General features: G+C 50.9%; 11 protein-coding genes across 11 annotated transcripts; 8 read left to right on the plus strand and 3 right to left on the minus strand.

Moving 5' to 3' along the window:
* Positions 1 to 199: 199 nt before the first annotated feature.
* Positions 200 to 1940, minus strand: PFICI_14514 (uncharacterized protein; the record flags this gene model as incomplete). The annotated part of the gene is made up of 3 exons (XM_007843095.1): positions 200 to 1074; positions 1148 to 1878; positions 1936 to 1940. The coding sequence occupies 3 exons, from the start codon at positions 1938 to 1940 to the stop codon at positions 200 to 202; spliced, it is 1611 nt and encodes a 536-aa protein (XP_007841286.1).
* A 499-nt stretch (positions 1941 to 2439) lies between these two features.
* Positions 2440 to 2802, plus strand: PFICI_14515 (uncharacterized protein; the record flags this gene model as incomplete). Its single annotated transcript, XM_007843096.1, has 1 exon — positions 2440 to 2802. The coding sequence occupies one exon, from the start codon at positions 2440 to 2442 to the stop codon at positions 2800 to 2802; it is 363 nt and encodes a 120-aa protein (XP_007841287.1).
* A 907-nt stretch (positions 2803 to 3709) lies between these two features.
* Positions 3710 to 5773, minus strand: PFICI_14516 (uncharacterized protein; the record flags this gene model as incomplete). The annotated part of the gene is made up of 1 exon (XM_007843097.1): positions 3710 to 5773. The coding sequence occupies one exon, from the start codon at positions 5771 to 5773 to the stop codon at positions 3710 to 3712; it is 2064 nt and encodes a 687-aa protein (XP_007841288.1).
* Positions 5774 to 8567: 2794 nt separating this feature from the next.
* Positions 8568 to 10149, plus strand: PFICI_14517 (uncharacterized protein; the record flags this gene model as incomplete). The annotated part of the gene is made up of 2 exons (XM_007843098.1): positions 8568 to 9098; positions 9151 to 10149. 2 exons carry the CDS (start codon positions 8568 to 8570, stop codon positions 10147 to 10149), a joined length of 1530 nt encoding a protein of 509 aa, XP_007841289.1.
* A 360-nt stretch (positions 10150 to 10509) lies between these two features.
* On the plus strand, positions 10510 to 11478 carry PFICI_14518 (uncharacterized protein; the record flags this gene model as incomplete). Its single annotated transcript, XM_007843099.1, has 1 exon — positions 10510 to 11478. One exon carries the CDS (start codon positions 10510 to 10512, stop codon positions 11476 to 11478), a length of 969 nt encoding a protein of 322 aa, XP_007841290.1.
* Positions 11479 to 12894: 1416 nt separating this feature from the next.
* Positions 12895 to 13909, plus strand: PFICI_14519 (uncharacterized protein; the record flags this gene model as incomplete). Its single annotated transcript, XM_007843100.1, has 5 exons — positions 12895 to 12940; positions 13009 to 13495; positions 13570 to 13620; positions 13677 to 13776; positions 13835 to 13909. The coding sequence occupies 5 exons, from the start codon at positions 12895 to 12897 to the stop codon at positions 13907 to 13909; spliced, it is 759 nt and encodes a 252-aa protein (XP_007841291.1).
* A 286-nt stretch (positions 13910 to 14195) lies between these two features.
* On the plus strand, positions 14196 to 15677 carry PFICI_14520 (uncharacterized protein; the record flags this gene model as incomplete). The annotated part of the gene is made up of 1 exon (XM_007843101.1): positions 14196 to 15677. One exon carries the CDS (start codon positions 14196 to 14198, stop codon positions 15675 to 15677), a length of 1482 nt encoding a protein of 493 aa, XP_007841292.1.
* A 613-nt stretch (positions 15678 to 16290) lies between these two features.
* Positions 16291 to 17225, plus strand: PFICI_14521 (uncharacterized protein; the record flags this gene model as incomplete). The annotated part of the gene is made up of 2 exons (XM_007843102.1): positions 16291 to 16950; positions 17154 to 17225. The coding sequence occupies 2 exons, from the start codon at positions 16291 to 16293 to the stop codon at positions 17223 to 17225; spliced, it is 732 nt and encodes a 243-aa protein (XP_007841293.1).
* A 933-nt stretch (positions 17226 to 18158) lies between these two features.
* On the minus strand, positions 18159 to 19671 carry PFICI_14522 (uncharacterized protein; the record flags this gene model as incomplete). The annotated part of the gene is made up of 2 exons (XM_007843103.1): positions 18159 to 18515; positions 18619 to 19671. 2 exons carry the CDS (start codon positions 19669 to 19671, stop codon positions 18159 to 18161), a joined length of 1410 nt encoding a protein of 469 aa, XP_007841294.1.
* A 1660-nt stretch (positions 19672 to 21331) lies between these two features.
* Positions 21332 to 22406, plus strand: PFICI_14523 (uncharacterized protein; the record flags this gene model as incomplete). The annotated part of the gene is made up of 2 exons (XM_007843104.1): positions 21332 to 21575; positions 21646 to 22406. The coding sequence occupies 2 exons, from the start codon at positions 21332 to 21334 to the stop codon at positions 22404 to 22406; spliced, it is 1005 nt and encodes a 334-aa protein (XP_007841295.1).
* A 3057-nt stretch (positions 22407 to 25463) lies between these two features.
* On the plus strand, positions 25464 to 26884 carry PFICI_14524 (uncharacterized protein; the record flags this gene model as incomplete). The annotated part of the gene is made up of 2 exons (XM_007843105.1): positions 25464 to 25532; positions 25604 to 26884. The coding sequence occupies 2 exons, from the start codon at positions 25464 to 25466 to the stop codon at positions 26882 to 26884; spliced, it is 1350 nt and encodes a 449-aa protein (XP_007841296.1).
* Positions 26885 to 27065: the final 181 nt, after the last annotated feature.

Consider the following 27065-nt stretch of genomic DNA (forward strand, 5'->3'; position numbering starts at 1 on the left):
TCATTTCCGAGGAATAATAAAATGCCTGGAATTGACAAGAGATGATATGACAGCACACCGTCTTCTAAAGGGTGGAGTGCAACCTGATTCTCAATGTACTTTGCAATTATGGCCTATATACAAGACCTCGATCTTATGGCGTAGGACATCTCTATGGTTCCGGCCCGAGCTTTCGGTCGTCAAACTGATGATTACCTAATTACATGCCCAGTCTCTCTTTCCAGCCCTTTGGCTGGTCGCGATGCTGCATAACGCCCCAGGTGTTCCAAGTTCCCGAAGACCGCCCAGTAACTTCGGTGCGCGCCGCGACTGACATGGGCCGACCGGGCGGAGGCGGCAGCTTCAACTCCTCTGCCGACGGAAATTTGGTGACCGGCGTACTATCCCTGACCCGGACATCCTGACCCTGTACATTCTGCGACTGCTCTTCCCGCTCATCATCCATCTCACTGCTCAACGGCTTCCGCTTCTCAACCTCGGGATCTTCCCGCGGTGGAATCGCTCCCATTGGCAGCGGCGGCATGGAATCGCGGCTAAAGTATTCGCCATACTCGCTTCCTCCCCAGCCCGACATGCTCCGCAAGTCAATCGTTCTCAAGCCAGTCGCATTGGACGCGAGACTGGCGCGGGCCGAGTTTGGATTCATCATGTCATCGTCCTCGTCATGTCGACCAAGCCACCTCGAGATGCGCTTGGTGCGCTTGAACTGGGGTTTTCCCGGCACCGCAGCCGCCTTGGGAGGTTGCGCCATGATGGGCAACTCGTCCTCTTCGACCTCTGCCTTGCTGCTGCCGCCGCTGCCAAACTTCTCCCTGATGTAGCCATTGCCGTCTTGCATTTGTCGGTCCATGAAGCTGTTGCGGTCCCCGCCGCCGCTCTCGTTGGAGTAGACGCCCGCCATGAGCTCATTCATGATGCGGTCGTCGGACTTGTGCGTGAAGCGCCGCGTCAGCATGCGTCGGACACCCGAGCCCGTGGAGGCCCCCGACTCGCTTCCGGCGTCGTCGCGTCTCTGCTGTCGGTTCCATTTGCGCCAGAAGAAGAAGACCATGGCTGCGATGAGCATGGTGGCCACTGTTCATTGTTAATATATTAGCTCGAAAACGTGAAGAAATAATACGGGGGAATGTAGGAAAGAAATACGTACCACTGCTTCCAATCGCAATTCCGGCCACGGAACCCGCATCCAAGTGAAGTCGCTCGTGGTGCTCCTCGAAACCAAGACCACCAGTGGGCGCAGTCACAGCCTCGGCAGTGGCAGAGGTCGACATGGACACTTCACGTTCTGCGTCGACGGACGAGGTTAGCGCATTGGAAGAATAAAAAGTTGGAGACCTGGTGGCCGTTGCAAAGCCGGTGCCGTCCACTGTGGACACGGCCGGGTTCAGCAGGATCGGCTGCGGAGACGAGTCCGCTGCCGTCGTCGTCCTTGGAGCGCTACTGGAGATGACTGTGGTCCGCACTAAAGTACCTGTTGTAGAGAGTTCTGGGTGATTGAAGAATGGCGACGCTGTCTTTGTGGACGCCGATGATCTGCTCGTCGTAGTGGGCGGAGCTGATGGAGAGGTATTCGTTGTAGCTGGTGGAGGCAAAGGAATGCTCGTAGTGGTAGTAGGCGCCGGTGGTGGTAGAGCCAAGGAGGAACTTTTGCTCGTCGTAGCCGGAGGAGGAGGGACAGTTTGGGTCGTTGGTGGAGAGTCGGCCTTGGCTGTCGTGCTGTTAAAGGTCGTAGACGTTGGTGAGGGTGTCGATGCCACGCTGTCTGGCGAGCCGGGCGAGTCTGGAGAGTCTGGAGATGACTCGGGACTTGCTACAGGATCATCTCGGATGACTATCCTGAGGCTGTCTGCTATAGACTGCCCTCGACGTGTTCCTCGCCTGGTGATTCCATTAGCATTTGAGTATACAACATATAGACTTGTAGATGGTACAAACCTCATTGTGTCTAGAGTCGTGACACGTGCCCACCTATGTTCCCCCCTTCCCGATTCTTGATCCCACCTTGCTTCAACGCCGTCGACCCTTTCAGAATAACAGAATAACAAGCAGACCTGCTGTAATTAGATGAAGAAGAAACAAATTGGGCCTGCCCAGAAAAGATCACCAAGACAACAGAAAAAACGGCGAAGCAAAGGAAAGACAAAAGATTAAGTTGAAAAGTGTTTCCCCATGTTCAGCGGGGATGGAGAAAGAGGCAAGGAGGTGTCAATGACTTGGCGCCGAGATGTAAAAAGATCAGCCGGCTATTCGTAAGCTGTGCAGCAGCCAGCCGCCCGCCCCAATTGCCTGCAATCGTCTTGTCTATGCGATCATGGTGGCCAGAACTGAACAAAGATTTGCAGCACTGTTGCAGTATCATGATGGCATAGCGTCACGCATTTGGTGTTTCGCGGCGACAGGTGTGCGTGTCTTGGCGTCCAATAACTTCGAACCGCCAAGATGGAATGTCCCCTTACTGCCCATACATACCCTGGAGATAGTGCGACGCTCACAGTATGGTCTCGAAACGGCGCCGACCAATCAGGCGACGGCATCCCCCGCAGGCGGGTGCCGATCTATAGTCTGGAAAGAGTCCGGGGTGCCATTGGGCGTGGGTCCGGAGACGAGGAAGCAGACAGACACCCCAGTGCTGGCGCCACGCGATACGGGATTGTCGCTGCTTTCTGGCTGGGCTGTGGCCTCAAGTCATCCACAAGGACTGCGCAGAACTGGAACGCGCAAAGCCAAGAAGTCGGTTTCATCTGTGCGGTCGCTCGGCCGCTGCCGGTCCACATCTCGTGTATCCGGCGCGCTACTGACTGACCACGCTGCTGAGACTGTCTGTGTGGTTGAGTGTTTGCTGCCCATCTTCCCTTCTGGCCAGGCCTCCAACGAGGATGGGAAGTTATTGATTTATTCCCTGGTTATACTTGTCATTGGCTTCTACAAGCTGCTGTTCTGAATATGATTGCCTCTCGAATCTCTCACCTGGATCCGCCAGAATGCAGAGAAGCGCGCATCACTGCCAAGATGATCGCCTCGGGTATGCGCTTCAGACAGACGGAATAGAAGTGACAAATCATGGCTTGCCGAAATGCTTGCAGAACTTGCTTTCAGGGATTATTGTTAAGCACACGAGATCTTTGAAGCTCGCCATTAAGCTTTTCAACCAAGTGAGTGCATAGATAGATACCCTAGACTTGTCCTAAGCTTTTGGGGCCGTACAGAGGAGGCGTCATAGGCCCACACTTGACATTGACGGAATTGGGCAGTTAAGAAACTATCACGATAATCATTGGTTTTCTTCCGCATATCAATGCACAATGCTTATGATTGACTTCCGAATCCAATTGCAACCGGCACAAAGTAGACAGAGTAGCAAACCATTGCTTGCAATGTTTAGACATGCACATTCGTCCAAGGTGATTTTGTATGTATAATTGTAGTCGAATTTTTGTATCCCCCGTCTTGTGAGGACATATAGCTCTACATGCAGATCGCTGCCCGGTAAATGCTTGGAAAACGTGCAACTGTGCACCGCACAAAAAATGAAAGAGAACCGCTGCCGCTGGCCATGCTAGTCAAATCAATAGCGCGCTCTCCCGCCAGGGAGGCAAACTCGCCCAGGGATGGCAATGCCCTGGAATCTGAAAGGTGTTGTGGCCTTGGTGGGCATTCCATCTTTGACACTCGGATAGCGCCTTGTTGATCACTTTGTTCGTTGCATTCCTCACGTCCAGCCCAACGTCTCCAGAGTGTTGCGTGCTTCGTGGGGCGACATGGCTTGCACGCCGAGTTGTCGGACTTGAGTGCCCTTTCTCAACCTCTGCAGGCCCATTGCAACCTTCCAGCCCTCGTCTTCTCCGAGAACAAACATATACCTCTTGCCTTCCTGGTCTCTGATGTTGGCGCGGAGCACATGAAGACCACGCTGCTTCCATTCGCCCGACTGTTCTCCAATGTTTGGGTCAGCGTATGAAGATGAATCATCTCCGTGTGGACAGAGACGGCACTCGTCCTTGCAGGTTCGTAGCATGGTCTCGCAGAACTTGTCGGCCTCTTCGCCGGTGAGAACCTTGGGAACGCCACGATCTACGCGCGTGCGAGCGGGTCGATGAAGCACATTGGGAGTAGTCTTGGCCTGGGGAGCCGGCTGGTCGCCAAAGGAACGCGAAGAACACCATACCTCCATAAGCTTGAGCGTCCAAGCCTTGACGTCCCACTCACGCTGTGGGACGCCGCGGACGTCATCGTCGATAAACAGGCCTTCCGTGGTGATGCGCAGAATCAAGCCGTCGGTGACGGGGCCTTGTCCTGAGATCAGCTGCGATGCGGGAGTCTTGGCAAACTGGTTCATGAAGCCATATACAGCCTTGATGACAATCTTGTTAGGATCCTTGGTCGAATATGTTCCACGCACAGAAGGCGGGGGTGACGTCCGTGCAGTCGATTGCGATGGGGCATAGGATGATTCGGTGAAGATGGTTTCGCCAGATCTTCTTCTTGAATGTCTCTTTGGTTCGTCGTAGGGGCGGTAAGAGTATGTTTCTTCGTCGGCCGTGCCGGTAAAGGTCTTTGCAGTCGGGGCCGGAGGTCTCTTGGGAGAACTGGGGTTTGGGTTCGGGGCGGCAGGAGTCGGTTGTGATGGCGGACGGCCGTTTGGCCAGGGATTGAACTTTTCGCCTGCTGATGAGTAGGCGTACGTGCTCTTCCTGATGGCTTCTTCGGCTTGCTCCTTGGCCACTTCTTTCAGACGTGTTGCCTCTCTTTCCTTTGCTTCCTTTTCGAGTTTCTCTCTCAGATTCTTTTCCCTCTCGAGCCTCTCGCGGAGATCTCGTTCCCGCGCCTCTCGAAGTCTGGTATCTCTGAGCTCTTTCTCCTTGGCCAGCTTCTCCTTCAACTCCTTTGCTTTCTGGTCCTTTTCACGTTGCTCCTTCTCCTTTGCTTCCTTGTCAGCTTTGTCTTTTGCTTCCTTTTCACGTTGGGCTTTTTCTTGGGCTTCCTTCTCCACCTTTTCCTTGGCAGCTTGTTCTCTCTTTGCCCTCTCTCTTGCCTCCTTCTCGCGAAGCTCCTTGATTCGCTTGGCTATATCCTCCTTGCGCTTTTGTTCGGCTTCTTTTGCTTTGCGCTCAGCCTCTCTCTTCCGCGTTTCTTCTCTTGCCTTCTCCCACGGATTTGCCTGTGGGCCTCCCTTTGGCTGCGGCCCGGGTTCGGGCTTGGGTGGAGGTGCCTCTTGCTCATTCCTTGGTGCCTCTTCGGGCTGAGGCGCCTGCTGCCACGAGTTGTTCGGCTTCTCACCGCCTGGAGCCGGGCCAGACTGGGGTGGAGGCGGTGAGCCATGCGGAGGCGGCGGCGGCGGCGGACCACCAGCCTCGGGAGCAGCTCCATTCCAGTTGTAATTGCCTCCAGCATTGGAGCCCCAGCCACCGGAGCCACCAGATCCACCTCCAGGGCCCGCACCGCCGTCTGTTTGTGTTCTTCCTAATGACCAGGCACCCATAGCCACACCAATGACTAGGAGCATGATACCAAAACTCCCCATTCCCTGGAAGCCATTCCACCACGACTTGAAGGCTGGCGCCATACTATGACCAAGCACAACGAGCAACAAGGCCGAGGCGAAGCCAGCAGCAAAGCTGTTGACATTGGGCTTGAGCGATGGCAGGTATAGGAAGCCGGAACCTGCTGAATGCGGTGGTATTATAAAAATGTCGTACTTGCCGGGAGGCAAATTAGAACTTGTTGTTTTTGGGTTCTCGCCATGCGGCGGAGGCGGCGGCGGAGGACCGCTCATCCTCGTAGTATCTTAAGGTCGGAAATACGAAATGTATGGGTGGTAGATTCGCTGGAGGTTGAGATGTAGTAAACGAGGAGCCAATGCTCAAAACTATCGCGTCGGTAGAACACAAGGGTATTTGGAAGCCATCAAAGGTCGTAACGTCATGAAGTTGGAAATCTAGTTTCGTGCGGTTAGTTGTTGCTGGTCTTGTTTTTGTGCGCGAGAATTGTGTTTGTGGAAGAGGAGTTGACAATCTTGGGCATGCCGAGCAGTCGGAGCCTGGGCATAATATTTGAGGCAACAAATAAAAAAAAGAGGTGAGCTGGACACCAGCAGGGGTTCTCAGTGGCATGGTGGTCAAGATGGGAAATCATCCACATCATCCGTCATCCACTTACCGACTAGGCAGGAAAAGGGCAGATGCAAACAAAACACAGCCGCTTAGTCGAGGAGCCGCGATAAAAGCGGTGATGTTTCCCCTGCAGCTCGCAATTGGAGGATTTCCTAAAGAAATAGAAGAAAGGATCATGTAGACATCATGATGCGAATTACAAGTAGCTTTCTTGAGACAATGGCTAACTGACGAGAGTTGGCTGGGAGGGCGAGCAGCTTTGTGAAATCGCCTGTCTTTTTTTTTTCTCGCCTTCTTGGCGCTCTGTTTACTTTCGACGCTTGGGGCATCCGAGGTGGGATTGGGGGGGAACCAGGTGGTGTTGACGCCGACGCACCTGCAGATGGCGCCGTCCAGTGACAGCGGACCGAGCTGCAAGCTGTTTAGCCTATCCCACCTCTGGAGCTCTAGTATGTCTAGCCTTATTCGCTGGGCATAGTGACTAGGGGGTTCCCAGCGACTCCACAGCGCAACGAACCGCTGTGAAAATGGCAGCTTCCGGCGTCCGCTCGCCTAGCACTGATTAGCATGTACTACACTACAGCATGGGTAGTAGGCACTCAGCAGTCCATTTGATCGCCTCAAGCCAATCGGTAACCGCCAGACTCCAAGTTGCAACACAACAATGTAGGCCATCCATGGCTATTGCTACAGAACAATGCGGGATGCTCCCGGCTCCTTCGACAATGGAACCGGCTACACTTGCTTCTCCTACAGTACCACGACTTGTAAGAAGCGATGAAAATGATTTGCAGGGTCCTTTGTGGTTGTTGACTTGCATGGTGGCTCAACGACTTTCAATCTATCCAAAAGAGACCCTGAGAATGGTCACCGGTCACGGGGAACAACGCAGCACACCGACCTGGGGTTATTGGCTTGGCTATCCATGGAAATCAACTCTCCTCTTTTCCCTTTGATAGTATACTAAAAATTGTTGACAAATCTTTGTACCCCTTCCTTACCTACATACCTACTACCTAGCAGCACCAGGTATTGCACATTGCTTACTCGGAATGGGTCAAGCTGCAGTAGAGCCAATGCAAGCTGCAGCATCATGCGTTTGTCAACGGTGAGTAAACTGTGACTTGTCCACCAGATTATAACCACGTTCCAAATACGCCACGAGTCGGGCTGCAAGTTACTCTCCCAAAACGCGACATTGACCTAGACAAGAAGCGCGTCATTGTTATGACGGACATCTGATTGGTAACCATAAAGTCGCACAAGAGGGAAATCGAATCTGGGTGATCATCCAATCTGGCGAGATTGCCCAATTTCTGGATGCGCTCTTACAGGTTGCACTCACCCCAAACTTCGCCAAACCTGAGCAAATCCACTCTTTCTACTCATGCTACGAATCAAACGAACCCGCGGATGATTCCCCCAAAGCTCCGGCCTTAGACGGCGCGATTCTCGGCTGGCCTGGAGGAGAGTTCCCGCTTTGTGCTCTACTTGATGGATCCCGCTACCCGCCGCAAACACCAACAACTGGCTGGACCCATACTCCAGATCCATCGCCCCGATCGATGAGATGTCTCCATCCACAAGAGTGGGCAGCCTTCAAGCGAAACATAGTTGCCATGTTTGAAAATCACAATCAACTCAAGCAAGATTCTTTGCATCTATTGTGCTAAACATAAGGGTCTATTAATTGGCCATTGGGCGTCAACCCGTGAAGCAAGAGCCAGACCCTGGCGCTTGGGGGATGAATTTTGAAAAGAGAATCGATGGGCTTGATTTCGCTTCGCGTTGAAATGAAAGGTTGCTGGGCAACAGCGCGCTCAACTTCCTGTCGGGGGTTTCTTTTTGTGGGGGTGACGTAGCCAAAGCTCCAACAGGTGAAGGTGGGGGCCGTCAATGGACATCCGCGCCCTCATCTCCGCTAGTGACTTATACTAAGTACTACCTATTCTCATCGGTGTTTCTTTTTCTTGCTCTATCATCGAGCATAAGCAAATGCCACATGAAAACGAGACACTCCAAGTAGTCTATTATCATGAGAAGACTCGGATTGGGGGATAACTTATTATCATCTGTCCTGGAAGATCTGCTTGTTCTCGATTGACAATTGATGGTTGCACAGTCATAATTTCATGTATTGGTTGCAAAATGGGCTCGGTACAAGATGAGTTTTTGTCAAGGACTTGATCTGCCAATAAGAAATTTCCGCAAACGGCTTGAAATACTGGGATAACCATCAATATGAGTCTCGGGGGACAAAGAAAAGGCCACTTAGCACAATGAATGCCCTGCCCATGGCGCGTGGTTCGTCTTTGAGAGATGGAAGATGACAATGGTCGATTGAGCTCGATCAATTAACAAGCCCAATGATACTATGTTCTCAGATGAAAACTGCCTCGAAACTTGCCGATCCATGACGAAGAAATTTTGTGCAACTCGATTCTGGCATTAGAAATCATGCAGGATTTCAAAGACGATGGCGCATATCCAAATGATGTGCCTCTGGAACTGGAGGTATCCCAGTCTAATGAGGTCCAGCCAAGTATTTCTCTAGAGAAACAACCACCATCTCCTGAAGATGACTCGCGTGAGTCGCAAATGCAACGTAATTCGAGGTTACAGAATGAATTGCTGCGGTTCTTGGTTATGCGCGAGCAGCAATCAACTCGCAAAAAGCCACAAGACGGTCTGTCATACTCCGCTGAACAAGCAAGGAGGGCTGCAAAAGATGAAGTCACCACACCAAGTGACGATGACAGTCACACACAGCAAGACTCTGACGAAGATCTAGAGTCTGACACGGTATCCGAGGACGACTTATCCGACACAGATACTACTGACCTTCCTCGAGTCCCAGGACCTAAACTGGCTAGGTTTCGTCCACTTGCCGATCCTCTGGATATCTCTTTTGAGGAAGTACTCCACAAGGGCCACTATTCTCATGTTTGGAAAGTCTCCTGTCGTGGATATACATACGCGCTCAAAATCGTGAGTCTAACATGACGTACCCGACGTGTAATGGTACTAACTCTCAATGCAGTTCAAGCCAGGTGCATGGTCCGACCTTCTTGAGAAATGGAATTCCGACGACTGCCCATTGCCCCAGGGATGGACAAGAGAAAGCCTGAAACCATACACGGATCCTTTCTTCAATGAGTGTCGTGTATACGGACGGCTCAAGGAGACAAACAAGGAAAATCTTGCCATGGATTGCCACGGTTATGTCATGTTTTCGTCCGCTTACCTGGAAGGACAAGGCGTCGACCTGGGCTTTACAACCACGAGCGACCCGAGCTCGGCGCGCGGTTCTGAGCCCGGCATCATCCACGAGGGTATGCCCGAGGAGCCAGTGGGACACGGCTCGGAACTCGTCTACGCGCTCCTAAAGGATCTCCCACCCACCGGGGCGATTTCAGTGCGTCCGACGGAGTCGGAAGTGAAGCAGATGTCCAAGGATCTGTTGACTCTGCACAAGCTCGGCATCTTTCACGCCTCCATCTCACACTCCTCGTACGTTGCCGGGAAGCTTGTGGATCTCGGTACGGCGCAGACGGTTCCCAGCCCATGGCTGGACGGGTACTATCGAGGCATGAACCCGGTGAGAATAGGCAAAGATCCAGCGTTTAGCGATCAGGTTGATTTTGATGAAAAGGTCATAGATTATTGGAACGACCAGCCCAAGACGATAGCGCCGGAGCCTCAGACTGAGATGGGAGGCAAGAATAGTAAAACAAGACAACGGAGAGTGAAAGACCTTGCAAGAGTCTTTACCCCGGAACAAAAGACATATCGCAAGCTGAGGAGTGGCAAGGACAGGCAGTTTCTCGTGAACTTACGGCTTGGTGAAGGGTGGTTTGATCCCTCAAAGTACAAATGGGCAGGGGCCGATGCGGAAAACTCGGAACTTGAAAATAATCATACCAAGAAGAGGACGTGGTCCAATGACACACCTATCGTTGATGAACAAGCAAATTCAACTCCCCAGAATCAAATCCAGGCGAAGAAGCGCAAGTTTGGACGAGGCGGTGTGAAGACTTAGGAATCGCGGATATAATCGTATCAACTTGGAAAGCTTATAGTTCATCATCTTTTTTACACTCAATCCTAGACATTCACTTTCCAATGCATGTCCTTGCTTTTAAGAAGAAGGATAAAATAGTATGATGTTATTGGAACTGAAAACTGGCTGTGACTGGGCATACCCGTTATTATCGAGAAATTATAGTCGTGCTTGCAGTAGTTTAGTCAAGCCCTAGTTCGCGACGCGAGATTGGTAAGCCCATGTACATTATAAATCAAACGAGGTTTCCCAAACTTATAAACCGTCTAGAGGCGCAGCTGGCAGGCAGTCTAAGAATATGTGAAGTAAAAAGTCTCCGAATCAAAGCGTTATGCCAAAATGGCCTCACCACGGGTTATTTTAGTGACAGCTGCTTCGGGTCACATTGGCGAAAACCTCATTCCATTGCTAGCTGCAAAGTCCACCACGAAACTCATTCTTCCCACGTCAAATGCTGCGGCTCTAAACTCGCAAATCGCAACATTTGCAGTACCGTATCCAGAGAATATCACGGTGGTGGAAGGGTCCATAAAGAACCCGGCATGGTTTCAAGAATTGCTTAAAACACACAGCGTCGACACGGTCTTTTTGTGTCTGACGGGCGAGGACGAGTTATGGACGACGTTCAATTGCTATGACGCCATGAGCCGTGTGCCCTCGGTCAAGAAGCTGATCTACCTGTCTGCGCAACTAGATTTTACGTCGACAGAGGGGATGCAGCAGGTGCTTCGCCACCAGTCGGCTGCACACGTCGTCGTCAAGATCCTGGCCGAGCAGAAGCTGCTGCATGGCAACCTGCCGTTTGCGTGGACGGTTCTTCGCCCAACGCTCTTCTTCATAAATGATGTGCGCTGCAAACAAGGCATGCTGGAGCATGGCGTCTTTCACGAGCCCCTTGGCGAAAAGGGTGCCAGTCGCGTCGCACCCTGGGATATCGCCCTTGCCGTCCAGCGGCTCGTGGCCGACGACACTGCCAAATGGCAAGGCAAGCACGTCGCCATCGGCTCCCTGAAGCTCTACAAGGGCTCCGAGATTGCTCAGATCTGGTCCCGGGCGCTGAGCAGGGAGGTGAAAATGCACCCGGCAGACGAGCAGGGCTTGCAGCAGTACGAGGACGAGTTTCTTAGCAGGGTGGGTGATGCTAGAGGGGCCGCCTGGGGGAGAGACTTGCGATTGATGTACCAAGCATTTGCGGAGACGGGGTTTGGCATGAACGAGGATGAATATCGCGAGCAGGTCGACTTGCTCGGGCGCGAACCTGCCAGCTATGAGGACTGGGTGAAGGAAACAGCAAGATCATGGCTCTAATCAAAACACCTGGCCGACAGAAACCTGTAGTAGACCAAATTGATACGATCCATCATGGAGGCTGGTTTTCATATCAGTGTTCTCCACGTTCCTTCTTTGCGTCATCATCAGTACAGACAGCTCAAGTGTAGGTGCCGTAGAGCCGTTGTAGACTTACATACTAGACGATCTTTTTACTGGTGAGTATCGATGAACGCGTTTGAAGATGTTTACCATGTAGTAGTTAACACCAGGATCCCACCGCAGGGTGCGCTCCATACTGACTCGAGATATTCGAGTTGCCGCTTTTCCCGGCTATTCGCGGATTCCTGCCTTGTTTCGGGAGACTCTCGAGGTTGAGTTCCTCCTCTGCCAAAGTCTCGGCAGCCTCCTGCACGGGGATAATGTTGCATATATCAACGTGCAGGAACTTAAATGCCTGTCCCAAAATGTCCTTTTTTTGTGTGTGCGATGAATCTGATAACGCCGTAGGGTTGGTTCTGTATATCTGAGAGTCTGAGAGGGGAGTGGTGAGATCAAGAAGACTACTGCATTGCATATCTCGAAGCAGATTCCTGCATTGCCTCCCATTGGAAGAACAACCCGCCCTGTCTGCAACCCATCGGACGATGTCAGTATTGAGGGATACTGATGCATCTGGAGGTTGCCGAGGCCGACTCGGCCGATACCCAAACACTCTTGGTGAGACATTTACCAGTTCAATGAGATAGTTTCACAGTGACTTGAGCGATCAGAGGGATTGGGGCTACCTCATACTTTGGAGTCAAGGTGTAGGGCTGAATACTATCAGGCCTTGGCACTGATACTGTAGCTGGAACCGAGCCGCTTGGAGGGTCTCGGACGGAGCTCCGTAGCACTTGATTCACTTTTCCGCCCGCTGGCGGCAACCATTTAATCTGATTACAAGCACCAAGTCATACGTTGAGTAATTTCTTCCATGTTTCCTTATATTTTCTCCCGTGGTTCTGACTGGCTTGGAGAGAACAATTGCAACAATAATACTTGTCAGACTCATTGCCAACACCTGAGACTTGCTGTCAGGGCATACCAAAAATGATGGATTCAATATTCTGCACCTGAGCTGGCGTCATGTGTTGCCCTACTCAGCAATCATCCTTGACAATTTGCATCAGTCAACCAACAGATTAAGCTTTCAAAACTGACTCGCGGAGTGTCTGTTCCCTTGACACTTTGCTACTTTCTAGCGCCTGGAGATCATATTACCTTTTCGTGCTCATACTATCTGGGCCGGTTCACTTCGCTCCGGCCGGCAAATCGACATAACGTTTATTGCCCCTCAGTCCCGCCACGTTGCTTACCCGAGTTTATTGCCGTCGTCGGATGCAAGTTATTGTTTGCTCGCGTGATCACACCATTGATGTCGTTCTCGTCGGAATACAGCAATCGCCCTTTGCCATGTCGGACAACCCTGTGGTGGTTCTGATCAGCGGCGTCAGCAGAGGTGAGTTCAACTCATCCCTGCCAAGTCTTGATCGCCTCTCTTCCCATTTTTCGCTGATGGCAACCCAGGTATTGGTAGAGGATTTGCCGAGGCTTATCTCTCCCGGCCGAATCACACGGTCATTGGCAGCATTCGGGATGATGCCAGCCCAGAAGTGGCCGAGCTGAGGGCCTTTGAGCCTGCAGAAGGCTCAAAACTGATTTTGATTCATATTGAGAGCACCGAACCAGAAGATGCAGCCAAAGCTATCAAGGGGATCAAGGCCACGGGCATCCGGTACATTGATATTGCCATTGCTAATGCTGGAGGCTCACCACCTATCCAGTCAATGGACAGTGTTAGTGCCAGCAGCATGGTCGCTGCATTCGAGGTCAATGCCGTCGGGCCGCTGCTTCTCTTCCAGGCATGCAAATCGTTGCTCAAGGCGTCGAAAAGAAAACCCAAGTGGGTATCGATATCTACCGGAGGCGGCTCAATCAGTCTAATCGGCGAGATCCGTTCATACATTGGTCCGGCGTATGGTGCTTCCAAGGCGGCACTGAATTGGCTTACGGCGTAATACACATCCCTCCTTTTACTTTGCAACATTAGCAACGGAAGAGGGACAAGTCACTAAATTTGAATGACAGGGCCTTTCACCATGAAAACGACTGGCTCATCTCTGTAGCCTTGCATCCAGGGTAATTTTCACCGTCCACAAATATGTTCATTTGCGGAAGACTTAGGATTTTGGCAGGCTAGTCCAAACTGCTCCGGGCAACTGGCTGGCGCGCAAATTTGGGATGGAGCGAGCACCATATACCATTGAGTATAGTGTCAAGCAGATGATGAAAATAGTAAGTACACGACAACATGGCTCATGAACCATATACATTTGCATACTCATGTTTCCAGATCGACGAGGCGAGCAAGGAACAGACCTCTGGAAAATTCATCCGGGCAGTAGGTGGCGGAGAAATGAACTGGTAGTTCTATTCTACCTATTTCATGTAGGCGAAAGGCAAGAAGACTATTCAAGATCGCCTTTGTGGAGTCGGTTGCTGCTTGCTCGGTACAAGTCCACCCGGAGTTCTACAATCCCACGAATTAGCCTCAGCTATAGGAATGTCGGGCCGCCTAAGCGACTGCGCATCATCCGGTGTACATACCAAAACACAACATATGTGAATATAAAGAAAAATGTCCAAATATTTGATGACTCTCGGAGTATACTTTGATATGAATATTTGACAATATCAGCTACATACTTATCGTGATGGCACAGTTCGAGTTCGATTCCAGCATCAAAGGCGCACTCCCAGCTGATTTCCAGTGGGGGTATGCGACCGCTGCCCCACAGATTGAGGGCGCCTGGAACAAGGACGGAAAGGGACTGTCCATCTGGGACACGTTTGGCCACACACCCGACAAAGTCAAGGACGGCAGCAACGCCGATGATACAGCGCGGTCCTATGACTTGTACAAGCAGGATGTAGCGCGCATGAAGAGGTACGGCGTCACAGCCTACCGATTCTCGCTCTCCTGGTCACGCATCATCCCGTTGGGCGGCAAGGACGATCCCGTCAATGAGCAGGGCATTGAGTTTTATAGTAAACTGATTGACGAGCTCATCGCCAATGGCATCACGCCCTTTGTGACCTTGTTCCACTGGGACACGCCCCAGGCCCTCGAGGACCGCTATGGCGGTATGCTTGACAAGGAAAAGTACATTCCCGACTTCAACAGATATGCGCGGGTATGTTTCGAGCGACTCGGTGACCGTGTCAAGCAGTGGATCACTTACAATGAGCCTGGTGTTTACACCCTCGCCGGTTACGCTGCCGGTGTGCATGCCCCAGCTAGATCTAGCTTTCGCGACCTGAACGAGGAAGGAGACTCGAGCACCGAGCCATTCATCGTGGCGCACACCGAGCTGCTATCGCACGCCTACGCGGCCAAAATCTACAAGGAAGAGTTCAAGCCGCAACAGAAAGGCACCATCATGATCACACTGCATGGCAATTGGAACGAGCCGTGGGACGAGAGCGATCCCAAGGACGTCGAAGCGGCGCAGCGTGCGCAGGAGTTTGAGATTGCCTGGTTCGCCGACCCCTTGTACAAGACAGGCGACTACCCGGCCTCGATGCGGGCACAGCTAGGCGATCGGCTGCCGCGGTTCACCCCCGAGGAGAGCCGGCTCGTCCTGGGAAGCTCCGAAGCCTACGGCATGAACTCGTACACGGCCTTTTATGTGCGACACCGGGATGCCGAGCCCGACATCAACGACCACAAAGGCAACGTCGAGGTTTCTGATACAAACAAGCATGGTGTCGAGAGGGGCATTGAAAGTGACACGCCCTGGCTGCGTACCTCGCCGTGGGGCTGGGGCAAGCTGCTCCGGTGGATCTGGGACCGGTACCAGACCCCCATCTTCATCACGGAAAATGGCACGACGGCGAAGGGTGAGCACGACTTCAAGCCCAAGGGTCCGGATGATGTGTTAGAGGACCCACACAGGATCGATTTCTACAAGAGCTATTTGAGCGAGGTTGCCAAGGCATCGCAGGAGGGCGTGGTGATCAAGTCATATTTTGGATGGACGTTTACGGACAATTGGGAGTGGGCGGCCGGGTTCACTGATCGGTTCGGTGCGACTTGGGTAGACTTTGACGATCCTGAAAAGCCGAGATACGCCAAGCGGTCTGCTTACTTCTTGAGAGATTTCTTTGGCCATTTGATCAAGGGCGGTACAAACTAGCTGGGCGACTCATGTGTTTTTTTGTTGAGTATAGTCACTCATACGGGACATGTGCTCGAGTACAGTTCAATGTCAAGTGACGCTGTCACAATGATTAATAACTATGCTTAAGACTCACTGCGCAGCTCTTTTTATCCAGCTAAAGGTACCGCCTGTGTTTCTATCAAAATGATGATTCCCAGCCCGTGATTGCAGCAGTAGAACCGCTCGGCTCGTTCAACTGGAATGTGCTTCATCCTCGCTTTCTAGTGATCTGGCATGTGTAAATCCATGACGCGTAGCAATCATCACCAACGCACCTTCGGTTTGGGTAATGTCATGCTGTAGGGAAAACATACCCCAATCGACTACAGATGAACGCAACTGCCAACAGCCAACTACGTACCTACCTTGGCATTCAAAGAAAACAACAAAACAAGTGACGTATTAGCTTGACAGGTACGTTGTGTCGATCCCGTCACCTTGGCATCCGACATTCTACTGATGATCCTTGATCAACAAACACCATTTCTCGTTTGACACTACATATATCCCACTATCGCCGATTTCATCATTTTCGATACACGACAAACAATCCCCACATCAACAAAGAATCAATAAATCAGCAGGCAAAATGACACAGTTCAACCTACTCAACCAAGACGGGACAGACATCCCGGACGACTGGTTTCTTCCATGGTCGAGTCAAGCAGATAGGCAAGCATCACCGTGCGGGCCTATCTGGAAGTCAGCAATCGAGCACCTTAAAAACAACCGCGAAACTCTGAGGAATATCACTTTTGAGAAAGTGGCACGTCTTATGACTCAGCCCCTAACTGATGCTCACCTCTCAGAATTGGCACCAGCAACAGCCAATAACGCAGCCAAGCGCCAGCCACTGGAGGATCTTTGGAGATTTTTCATTGCGGCGCTGATCGAATGGCCATCAAACTACACATCGAAGCTGGCCGGGGTTCTGGAACATATCCAGAAACGTCAAGGCGGTCCTTACCAGGGACAATTGATGGTTGAAGGGGAGCTCCTTTTATGGCAAGATCTACCATACTTTGAGCATGCCTGGCGCCGCGAGTGTCAAATACCATTGGAACTCATCATCTCAGTATGCTTGAATAAGAAGACCCTAGAACGCGCCCGTATACGGTACATCAAGGAACAGGAAACTGCGGCCATCATAACTTCTTGTAAGATCTTTGAAGAGGGTCTCTTTACCTATCAAGAGGCATTTCGACACATGGTCGAAACACTTGAGCGGACACCCCTATCTCTCGTCCCTGTCAGTATAATCTACTCGACGGAGGGGAGGCTGGAGAGTAAGCAACTTCCGGTGTTATTTCTCCCCTTCTCTGGGTTGTCTTATGAGCAATCATTACCCAAATTGGTGCTGCAAGAGAGCAGACTCAGACAAACTGCTCAAAAGAGATCCTTCAAACTCATTTAACTCCCCGAATAGGCAATTGCTAACATGTGTTGTTGTAGTGGATCTCGTCTTTCGACTTTGTGGTGCTGAGTCATGGTTACGGCATTGTGGTACGCATTTATACGCTCTGATTATGATGGACAAGACCAGAGACTGGGACCAAAAATATAGACCAAATCTGGGTACAGCTCTTCCACATCCGACAGATCGCTGGTATTTCTGGAAAGGCAGGCTCGAGAATATTTCCCGGATGGAGAAAGAGAGAATTCGCCGAGCACAGTGCCAACATGTCAAAGCAGCAACGGAGGAGTGTTTGAAAAAAATGGCCGACATTCAAATACAGTGGAAAAAGATGACAGAACATCAACAAAAGCGTTGCCTTGACCAGGCTCGTGGCCAACTAAATGCGTAAGTATATTTCTTTATGATCTACACACGTTTTATCCATCGCCACTGACAAGAATCAAGCGATTATCGGGAATTTGATGGCGATAACTTGCCGAAGTAACATTGCCCCCGTTGTGCACACAAGTCACAAATAGGCTCTTCAACCATGAGGGTGACCTTTCGTTGTTTTGGGTCTTTTTGAATCGTGTAATCCAAGAGCTGGTAGCATTATAATATTTATTTCTAAAATTGAGATCTGCAACTGACGTGATATACATGTTTCAGTGCACTTGAGACTTTTATGAATGCAGTCCCTTGCACGTCAATAGTGCTTCGCATTCTGTACGAGTATCGAGCTTATCTTGGTTCGTTTGACTTCTCCAGCGTAAAGAAGTAGCCAAGAGATCTCCACATCAAACACCACGGGCTACTTCGTCTGACCATGGCGGCCTTGGGGTTGACGGTGTGTTCCAATCTTGAAAGCTGAATTAAGTGTCCAGCCCATACAGGAGTGTTTAGGCCCAGCTTTTCCACAAACAAACATCTTCAATCCAACAATGGTGGTACCAATGTCAAACAAAAGAATATGGTGATGTCTTGCTTTCGCGGGTGCCAGCATGAATTGCTGCTCTTCCTTCAGAAATACGTCTTGAACTTGATGATTGACGTGGGCTTGTTCATCGAACTTCAGGTCTGAGCCAAGTAGGCTCACTGCAAGAGCTACTCTTTTTAACATCTGCCCGGTGGCCCATCACGACCATTTTCTTGGTATCCCAACCGGAGGTGATGGCGGCACCATCCCGCTGTCGCCCTTTTTGATAAAAGGTCCCAAACTTGCAGATTCCGTCCGAGTACTGATATTGGAGACATGATCTTTCCGACTCGCAGGTTTGAGCACATGCAGCGGCAGAAGCGTGTGCAGGCGAGTCTTCTGGTTGGACATCGCCAGCGTAATTGTCCCATGCAGTTCGCACTGGAGCTTCGAATATTCCTGGAGAGATGTAATCTGCAATGGTAGAGTGCGTAAAGGGATCCTGTAACTCATGATTGGTTAGAAAAACTTCTCGGTAGTATTCTTGGTAGGTAAACAAGGCTCTATTTTAGTCAGCTTTGCTCGACATGAGCACTGAAACGTACTTGGTCGTATGCCCGGTTTCGCTCCCACTCCCAGAGCGACGACATTTGCTCTGGCGATACCCGATGAAGGGAAAGCAGAGGGATACACCATCTCTCCTGGTCAATCTTGAGTCCATCGAGTTCGTCGCCCGCAAATGTAGGATATAGCGCCTGCAGCCGCTCGCCCGTCTTGTTAAGAATAGCTTGGCCCAGTATAGCATCACCACAGCACCCAGTCTGGACGTGTTCCTCGTAGCGGACACTCAAGGGAACATGGTCCTCTGTCAAGCGTTCCATGAGTCCTGCAGAGAGCACGAACCCGGCGCCGCCATAGGCGAAAAAGGTGCCGTCGGCACCGGGGGCCGGCGAGCCCATGTAATGCATTTTCGAAGGGTCGAGCTGGCTGAGCAGACGAAACAGCGTGTCCCAGAAATAGTAGACGTCCGACTCGATAAAGACGTACCAGTCGGCGTCGGGTCGCATTTCGTGCGCCTTTTCGACCATGGGCAGGAACTTGAAGCGGTCGAGTTTCCAGTCTTCGGGAGAGTATCCAACTGCCTTGCCGCTTGCGTATGCCTGTTTTTGCGACGAGTACGCGGCAAAGTCGGGGATGTTTTGGAAGGAACCTGGCAAGTCTGCCAGTATGTCAATGACGTGGTGACCATTGATGAGTTCTTCATTGTCTGAAAAGATTAAAAGATTCGGAATACACGAAGTGACCGTGTCGAGGTGGGCCTTGGTCTTGGCTGGCTCGCCTGTGCCCGTCTTGAGAACGATTTGGATGCTGTTTAGAAGCTGGACTGGAAAACCGGCACACGGGTCGACTTTGCTGAGCCTTGAATCGTTTGATGGAGGAAAAAAGGACGGCGTCTTGAATTTGTAGTAGCGTGAACCGTCGCGGGGATCACGGTAGAACTCTGATATTTTCGAGTAATGCCATCGACTGGAGGAAATATAAGAGGGCAATACCCCATTGTAGAATCGGGCTACTGCTACGATGAAGATGAGGGCGGCAAATGCAAATGCGCCACTGGCTGGACGTCGAAGCAGCCGTAATGCTGGGAGCGGCGGCATCGTAGTTGTACCATTGACACGGCACCTCGAGAGGTGACAGCGGAATGCGTGTGTATTAGAGTTTCAAGACGGGAAAGGGAAGTAAACGTGTCGGAAGTAGGACCGAGAAACTTTGCCCCGGGTACCTACATAGGTGGATGGCCAGAAATGTAGGAAGGGTGGCGACGGCGGCAGCAAACGGGAATCTCTCGTCTCGGGCCGGGCGTGGCCAATGATGGAAGAAAAGAAAGCTGCATGTCAAGATTAGGTATCTATCAAAAGAGGGATGCTGAAGTGAGACATTATGCAAAAAGAAATACGTCCAACGCGGGTTGGTGGATTCTCCCTTTGGTGGATGATAACGAGGATAAGGCTGCCGTTTGCTAGGACCATATGCAGTGCCCAGTAGGCAGAGTATGATACCTCAGTTTTTTCTATTGATCGTTTGACATTTGTGATAGCTGATTGGCTCCTACCGTGGTGCCTCGTCGGGTACCTACCTATACGGCTGATATGCCTGACGCACGGGTGTATGCAAACAGCAAACAACATGAACAAAAAGAGAGATCTCGCCACATTGGGCTGTCCTGATTTTTCTCTCCTCAGAATCGCACTTGTCTATACTGAGTATGCCGAAGTTTTCTGGGCACAGTGCCCGTACCGATGGCCTCGAAATCTCGGCCCTGCATCTCGGACCCATTCTTATGTGAGTCCCTTGACCGGGCCGTCCTCAATGTTTGCTTTCCTCACAACGGACGACCTGCCATGAGAGGCAATTGATCATCTCCATATAAATCGTCCAAACAGTGCTAGCCACAAGAGAATGGGCGATCCAGTCTCTGCGTGACATTAAACGAGGCAGGTCATATTGGCTAGAGTGAAGAAAGGGGAACCTTGGGCGTTTTTACAAAGCAAACAATCAACAAGAACATGCAATACATCGAATAAAGAACTAAAAGCCCAAAATCGATAATTGTGCACTAGTTCTAATTTGCAACTCACCAAGTATTATCATAATCTTTCATGGTAATATATCGTAATCCCCCAAACCTCGGGTTGTAGAAATCATCAATTACAACTCACCACTCTGAAATATGGGACTTTTTATGGGATATCCACATATGCATGCAACTCAAAAGCCACATTTGTATTCTTTATTTCTTGCCCTAGGTCTCCGTTGGATCGCATGAGAATGACTCGAGCTGTGGTAGTTATCCAGTTTTCATCTTTGGTATATTCAACACATGGACCAGAAATATTCATAGTCAATATCGTTATCTGTAAACATACTCCATCTACATTCAATCTCTCCGCGTGAAAGTACAAGGCCAAGTTTGCCATATTGCTGGCAAGCTTGACAAGCACACTCCGTCCATCCAATCAGGAGCGCTATAGAATGCAGCCTGGTGCCAGACTCGATCAACCCAAGCATTCGGAACCTAGTCGCACAAGTATGTTGGTTTCAGTCACAAGGTTGCGTACATACTATGCCGTAAATGGGTTGCGAGATGAGTTGGGAGACGTGGGAAACGATGCAAACGTTGTGCTATCAAATCAGTTTTGTGTCCCATTTGACTTGCAGAGAACTCTCGATACTTTTCTCATGTCCTACTCTTTTCCTGTATACTACCAACTACGAATACATATACCTTTCAAAGCAGTGAATGTGTAACAAGCCATCATGTCCGCCACCTGCTTCTATGCCAGTGGGGGCAGTGCCAGTACAGACGGTCAAACCTACATACCATGTAACACAACCGCCGTCGAACAAGGTGGGCACAGCGCTTGCTGCGCGTCGGGCGACATGTGCTTTACCAACGGTCTATGCAAAGCGGGCGAAGGCCAATGGAACTGGAACTGGCGTGTTGCGTGCACCGACCCGACATTTCAGGACCCGTCCTGTCCAAACTATTGTAGAGGCATTGGTCGGTATACCGAACCTCATCCTCACCTTTGAGTGTTTGCTCGTGTTTCCAACTGACTGAATATACGTAGAGTCGGATGACCAGGCTCATTTGGTATTTCAGTGCTCCGACAATGACACGTGGTGCTGCGCGACGGGAAATGTCGACCGATTTGCTAGAAATTACAACTTTACCTGCTGCGAAAACCCAGAGCTCACAATGGAGCTTGGCCCGGCAGTGTTTTACGGCACGGCAATGGCCCAGGTTGCTATTAGTACTCTCGGCGTCTTCTCATCTCAGACGACGACTTCATTGATACCGAAACCATCGGCGAGTTCGAACGTATCGCAGGTTACGGCTTTGACAACAATGAATGCCACTGGCTACTACTCTACCGAGACACCAGTTCCGACCCAAGATACCACAACAACACCAGCTGCCACTTCAAGTGCTAGTAGAACTTCTCCATCGTCGAAAGCACTTCAGATCGGGCTCGGCGTGGGCATTTCCCTAGGTCTCGCGGCTATTGCCCTGGTGGCGTACATGTTCTTTCGTCTGGGGCAACGGCGAAGCCAACCATCCGGTTTGGATCATCAAATGATGCAAAATGACGACGCAAAAACATCAATGCCTCTACCAACTCATCTTCACTGGTTACAGTATGGTGGAGTTCCTGCAGCTGTCGGCCATGAAATGGATGGTCAAAATCCCATGGCAGAGATGGCGCATTCTGTGCCGGTTGAGTTGGAAGACAGGGCAATAATGGAAAGCCACAATACGGGAGTGCATCATTACCGATCAGAGTCAGAGTATTCGTCATTCTATTTTCCCATTAGCCTAGCTTCAAAGTAGGCATATGAACCGATTTATACGTGAATTATTTATCATACTCTAGCTTGATAGTTTATGCTCAATAAGGTTTACTCCATGTCTTGATTGTGTGCGCACAGCCGAGATTGAGAGAACAGTATTATGAAGGACTCGTTATACAGCCTTGATAGAGGTAAACATTATCGATAGGCTGACTATAAGGTCCATTCACAAGCGTGTCTATTGTCAATCAGGGCTTCTGGCAGGGATGGTTGCATAGTATTATCCTACCACCTGGGCGAAATGTTGTTAACACAATTGTCCAATAGAAGAAAGATGTTGGAACAGAAATATCTATAAATATATACAGAAAGCGTTAAGGTGAATTGTGCCGAGAACTGCTTTCACTGGATACGAGCTGTCAGGATGATTTGTATTGCAGCTGAAGTTGTGGACTGTGTAGCATTTTAGTGGTTGGGCTGCTGGCGAGCGGCGCATGCTGACGCTCTCAGCTTCCTCCCATTCATGGGTCCAATTTGCTTTGCAAAAGTCCACACTCACTTCACTTTTTGGGGGGGTAAATGGGGAAAAGGGAAAAATAGAACGGGCGTGTCCACCCACTATCGAAGGACGTTCTTTTGCAGATCAGCAGCAGCGAGAACGGGCTGGCACTTGGCTGGCTGATGGAAATTGCGACAATACGGTCGAGTTTGTTCTATTCCATAATAGATAGCATGGGCAAATTCTTGACTTTTCTTTCATCTGCGCTTCACTTTCGGTCATGTCCTCGGCTCGTCCGAGGATCGATGATCGCTGTACTTTGTTTGACTAGCGCATCAAGGCAAGTATAAGCTGGGCAGTCGGCGTCCTTGGCAACAGGGAACAGTGCAAAGAGCCGCAGTGAAATGCAATGCAATTCATTCTGCCTCTTTTCTTTCGCATTTTATTGCCGTCCAAAAAAGTTCGAATGCCACATCGCTGACACCAAAGGTATATTTCAATGTTTAAACGCCCGCAAAACGATGCGGTTCCTTGAAGGGGTACCCAGTGGCTAAAAAGCTAAAGAGGAATAAGAATCGTGGAGGAGTCCATACCTACCCCAGGGGCCACTCCAAACAAAAAAATCAAGCTCCGATCCGAGGAAGGGGTCATTTGTTAACTCCTTGCTTGTGCCGACATTTGACTTGGATTGTTTTATGCATTATTGCGCAGTGTGATGACGACGCCCAGGCTCTCTAACCTATTCCTGCTACTAGAAAGCCTTCGTCTTAAACCACAAGCAGCATAGCTGGGCCGTTGTTTCATCCCATAGGGAAAAATCCAGGCGGGTGCCCGGTCCCTAGCAACATCCCGATTTGGTGTGAATTTTAGAGTGCGTACGGGCTCTGGGTGACGAGTCAAAATCAGGCGGTGCCAAGCGTTGTTGGAAGAAGAAAAAAAAAAAAGTCCGCTGGCCCCCAAAAGCCCGTTCCAGTGGGCTAAGCCAGGTTGAATCATGGCACCCACTGCACTGTTACCTTGCAACAGCCATCACCCGAATTTCAATGGGCTTGCAACCCGAAACCCGAAGCCCCTATCCAGATTTTCCTTAGATGGTCTGTCTGCCCGCTCGGCAAGGCGGTTGTGGCTTGACAATAAACCCGAATTGATTCGTATTCCTCGGCAGCCCTTCCAGTGTCCGTCACGCGACTTGGTAGTACGTAGCAGCTGCTGGCTGTATTCGTTCATTCGTTTATTCCCTGACTTTTTGTCATGATTATAGCGGGATTACGCAACCAGGGCAGCTACCAGCCAATGCCGTTCTTGGGACATGACTTGCACAGGGCTGGGCCAAGCACGAGCTGTGATCTCATAATGCTCGCGACACTTGACACACATGACCCAACCTACGTTGTACTGAAGACTTGGGACTTGGACTGTGATTTTTTACATTTACGGAGGGTCCGCCGCTTGTTGGTTGGTGAAGAAAAAAAAAGGCACGCGACAAGAACACACCGTCAGGCGCCGAGTTGCCTATTACAGCTGGGGCCAAAGAGAGGGAGAAAAGATCAACGAACGAAAGAAGAAAAAACCAGTCCCCAGTCCCGTCAACCTTGGCTAGCACCTTAATGAGAATGACTTCTTGGCACCTGTGCTACCGCCTCAAAAGTTCCCACCTGCAACAAGCCGAGAACCCGTACTACCAGCAGCTTACCCTGTGTATTCATTTAGATAATTGAACAACAGATTTGATAGAGTTGCCCGTCGTTTTTTTTTTCCTTCTCCTGTTGTTCCCCAAATTGACCCGCAAAAGGATCGTGGTAATAGATCCCACAATCCCAAGCAGGCTCCAGCTGACACTGGCCAAGCAACTCCCTTTCTGTCGATCACTTGCTTACGACGACACGGCACCTGCATGATCACTGAGGCGAAGCTGACTGAACTGGGCAATTGTACTGGGTTGGTTGGTAGGTATCTACGTACATGAGCTAGGCAGAATAGTTATCGAAAGCTTAGAGATGAACTGGACCCCAAGAAACCTTGTTTCCAGAAATCCCAAGGTACGACAGAGAGAGGGAGAGAGAGAGAGACAAAGATCCTGACTTGTTCGGTCGGGGCCTAACCTAGCACCCGCCCGCCTGCTATATCCATCCATGCGCGCGGTCTTCGAGAGCACTATGTATCTGCTCCACTATGCATAGCTTCTGCGGTGGGGTCTATTGCGCGTTATCGAGCATCTCATTCACCAATTCTGCTGCTGTGGTGGGTATGATGATCTGTGGTTCGCTGTTTGATAATATTATTAGAGCCCTGGCTCTCTCTCTCCTGCGCGCGCCCTCTGTTTTCTCTTTTCTGCTCTCACGCAACCTGTTGACCGTATTTTGCTTCTTTTCTTCGTGTGTCGCTCATTGAACATACAAAGTAATTGATACTTTTTTGTTTTATTTTTACAAGAATCTAATGCTATAGTACAGCGAGATCGGGGCCCGACCTTTTTTTTCTTCTCGCATTTCGTCCCTCCTTGGCCTGGTTTGAGCATAAGAAACCTGGTCTTCGATGATTGAAGCATTCCAGAGAGCTCGTGTCGTTACTTTGCCGGAAGAATTGCCAGCAGCAATCATGGCGAGCAAGTCGGACGATTGGAAGGGGATGGTGATTTGGAAAATGCCGGAATGGATCGAACCAGTGGTACGTCTCAAAAGGAAAACCGACGCCAAATGTTGGACGAGGTGGTATACAGCTCCTAACGGGTCATACAGGGCATTGTCTCGATCCTCCTAGTTGCCATGTTCGTCACACGGCGGCGGAGCTTTTCCATCTTGAGCGGCAAGGACTCTAGCTACCGGCCTCTGATTTCGCACGAGGACTCGCCGAGCACCTCTGACGACGAGGACTATACCTTCTCCCCGAAGCCGAACGTGGAATACCCCCCGAAACGCAGGCGCATCTTTGGACTCTGGACCGTCCTCACACCCAACTCGAGCCGCTTTGCACGACACTTTCACTCGCGCATCCTGCAGAAATACCCGTTCCTGGTTGAGATGTTTTACTGGGTCATTACCTACTTCTTTTACCGCATGACGGCCAAGGTCTCTGCCATTTGGTACGGCAGCACCGAAAGCCTCTGGCTTAATGCGCAGGCACACGGCATCTCCCTGCTCGAGACCGAGGCGTGGGTTCTGGGTTCCGATTCGACCGATGCCAGCCGCTGGATCGAGTGGCGCGTCCAGCAATGGTTCATTGCCGGCGCCGAGATTGGCGACATTCGCCGCCTGCTCCTCACCATTCTGAACCGCGCCTACGCCCTGATTCACATTCCCGGCACCGTGGGCTTCATTGCATACTATTACTACGTTGCGCCCAACCACACGCGCTTCTGCACCGTCCGCCGCACCATGTCTCTTCTGAACATGTTTGCCTTTCTCACCTTTACCGTCTACCCGTGCATGCCGCCGCGCCTGCTGCCCAAGGAGTTTGGCTTCATCGACACTGTCAATGCCGAGGACGCCGCCAGCGTCTTCATGAGCGGCAAGTACGTCAACAAGCTCGCTGCCATGCCGAGTATGCACTTTGGCTACGCTTTCTGCATTGGTTGTGTTTTCATTTACGAGAGCGGTTTCATGCGGCAGTGGTGCCGTCTGCCCTGCTTCAGCAGCAGCAGTACCAGCAACAGCAACAAGTCCGCCGACGCTCTGGAAGACGAGACCGCGGAGCAGCAGCAACAGCAGCAGCACGACATTGAGACGCCTTACCTGAAGCAGACCATTCTAGAGTCCGAACCCGACCAGCAGCGCGAGCGCTCACCCCTGGCACGCATTCTGTTCCTGGTCGTGGGTGTCCTGTACCCGTCCTTTATCCTGCTGTGCATTGTCGCCACCGCCAACCACTACATTCTCGACGCCGTGGCCGCCGCTCTCGTTGTTCTCCTGGCCTATCTGTGCAACCGCGTCCTGCTCAACTTTCTCGTCCTCGAGGATTGGCTGCTCTGGGCCTGGAGGCTGGAGAAGCCAGAGCCTACCACTGGCAAGACGAGAACGTGAACAAAAGAGAGACAAGCAAAGAAATAATACATACAATGAGAGAAGTACAGGAAGAAGGCAGTGGATGATAGAAAGAAGGAAAGCATGGATGACAATATACCCCTTAGCATGATATATACTTTTTTAGACCTAACTTGGACATATTCTGTTTCATCCCCGACTGCATTCAGAGTCTAGTTTG

This window comes from Pestalotiopsis fici (genome assembly GCF_000516985.1).
Source record: "Pestalotiopsis fici W106-1 unplaced genomic scaffold PFICI_Scf_13, whole genome shotgun sequence".
In the NCBI taxonomy this organism is placed as follows: domain Eukaryota; kingdom Fungi; phylum Ascomycota; class Sordariomycetes; order Amphisphaeriales; family Sporocadaceae; genus Pestalotiopsis; species Pestalotiopsis fici.